Genomic DNA, 1740 nt, shown 5'->3' on the forward strand with positions numbered 1-1740 from the left:
AAAAAGTTAGGGACGTCTTGTCTTCACTTCCCTTATCAAGTCTTTGAATGATTATTTTTACATAATTTACCAGTGAATGGATTTCCAGGAGATGACATCAGGTATGTATGATTGTAAAAACTAAATCAAATTCTTGGGTGTGTATCTCAAACAAAATCCAATATTGGACCAAGATACCCATTTTAAACCTATTAAAATATGAAAAAAATAAACATTTATAAAGAATCATGTATAACATACAAAGGATGTGTTCCCCAAATGGCATTTCTTATTTAACATAATTTGAGGTTCATACTATAAGTATTCATGTGTTAATTCTGTGCATTATCTATTCCTAAACTTGTATATTGAAGCATATTACCGAGGTTATGTTATCTTTTAGACTTGCAAACACATTTTATCAGTAGACTTTGATGATTATGCTTTATAAATTAAGCAGCCTCGAAAAACATGTCTAACTGGTTTATCTAAAAGTTAATGTACTAGGAACTAACTTTAAATCATTTCTACACCATATAAAATGATATGTATGTTTATCTGAGTTGTGAAGGCAACTAGATACAACATAGCCTTTTGATATTTTTGTGAATGTTGACCTTACGCGCAACATTTTCGTAAGAGGAAACTTGAGCCAATATAAAACCAAAACTTGTAAAACAGCTTTCACTTGACACCCAATGGATTTCCCAAAAATTATGCAAAGTTATGAACACGTTAATGCCGTGGGATGTTTAGCCAGCAGACAGCGCGAGCAAACAATGAACATTTGTAAATTACGGAACGCTCAATGTCAAATTATTCGGAAAAAATAAAAGCAACATTTAACAAGGTCACCGTGGGCATTTCGTACAATCACTCTCAACTCTTATTTATCCTCTGCTTTGCCCATCGTCTATCCAGCTCAAATGAAGATACATAAAACTTGTTATGTTTACCTAACTCTTTCCACATGTTCAAGTGGGTCAGCATGTAACCATTTCGTATTGCTTTCAGAACATCCTCGTCGTTGTCTGACCAAAACTGTCTCTGCTTCACTATAGAGTCCATCAAATGCTCCTTAGCAAACGCCGCCGCTTCGCTTCCTCCGTGGCCATCGTAAATTCCGAAGAACGCGTACTCCAAGTCCCTCTCATCCTCAGTTTGTTGATAAGCAACGGAAAACAAGTCTTCCATATACTTTCTCCCGCCTTGGCTACAATGTCCCGTCACGCGCAAATTCACGCCAATAGACGCGGGCATTTTATATCTACAACACTACAACTTATAACACAAAATATTTATGATTTCATTGTAACACAAAACGTTTCCTTCCTATACATTTTGCATTTGCAATTACGCGAGTAGACTGACGACAGATCACGTGGACATATTGATCACTACGCGTGCCCAGACGCTTATGGACTTCGCTACGAGTTGAAAAGAGACAAATACAGAACGACCGTCAGGCTATGAAACCAAATAGACGCCATCACACTTTCCGCCATTTTTATGCTAAGCCAAACCTCGATCTTAATTTATGTCTCTTTGTATTTAATATATTTATGTAGACTATTATCACTTTGAAAGTAATTTAAAAAATATTTATACGTTTTTAGAATAGTTTTCTTCGAAAATAGTGGAAGAAATATATATTTAAAATAAAAGAAGTAATAGTATTGACAGAACACTTAATGTCGGAAATTGGCGGAAACTACGCTGTTTACTTCATAGACCAAATACTATGGTACGTTCGGAAATTTA

General features: G+C 35.2%; 1 protein-coding gene across 1 annotated transcript; it reads right to left on the reverse strand.

Moving 5' to 3' along the window:
- Positions 1-842: 842 nt before the first annotated feature.
- On the reverse strand, positions 843-1462 carry LOC119188822 (protein phosphatase 1D-like). Its single transcript, XM_037436827.1, has one exon. It carries the CDS (start codon positions 1237-1239, stop codon positions 859-861), a length of 381 nt encoding a protein of 126 aa, XP_037292724.1. The 5' UTR covers positions 1240-1462; the 3' UTR covers positions 843-858.
- Between the last annotated feature and the right edge of the window lie 278 nt (positions 1463-1740).

The sequence above is a fragment of the Manduca sexta genome, chromosome 9, assembly GCF_014839805.1.
Source record: "Manduca sexta isolate Smith_Timp_Sample1 chromosome 9, JHU_Msex_v1.0, whole genome shotgun sequence".
Lineage (NCBI taxonomy): Eukaryota > Metazoa > Arthropoda > Insecta > Lepidoptera > Sphingidae > Manduca > Manduca sexta.

Excerpts from the sequence above, each read along its gene's own strand:
- LOC119188822 (XM_037436827.1), bottom strand. The coding sequence starts at position 1,239 with ATGCCCGCGTCTATTGGCGTGAATTTGCGCGTGACGGGACATTGTAGC.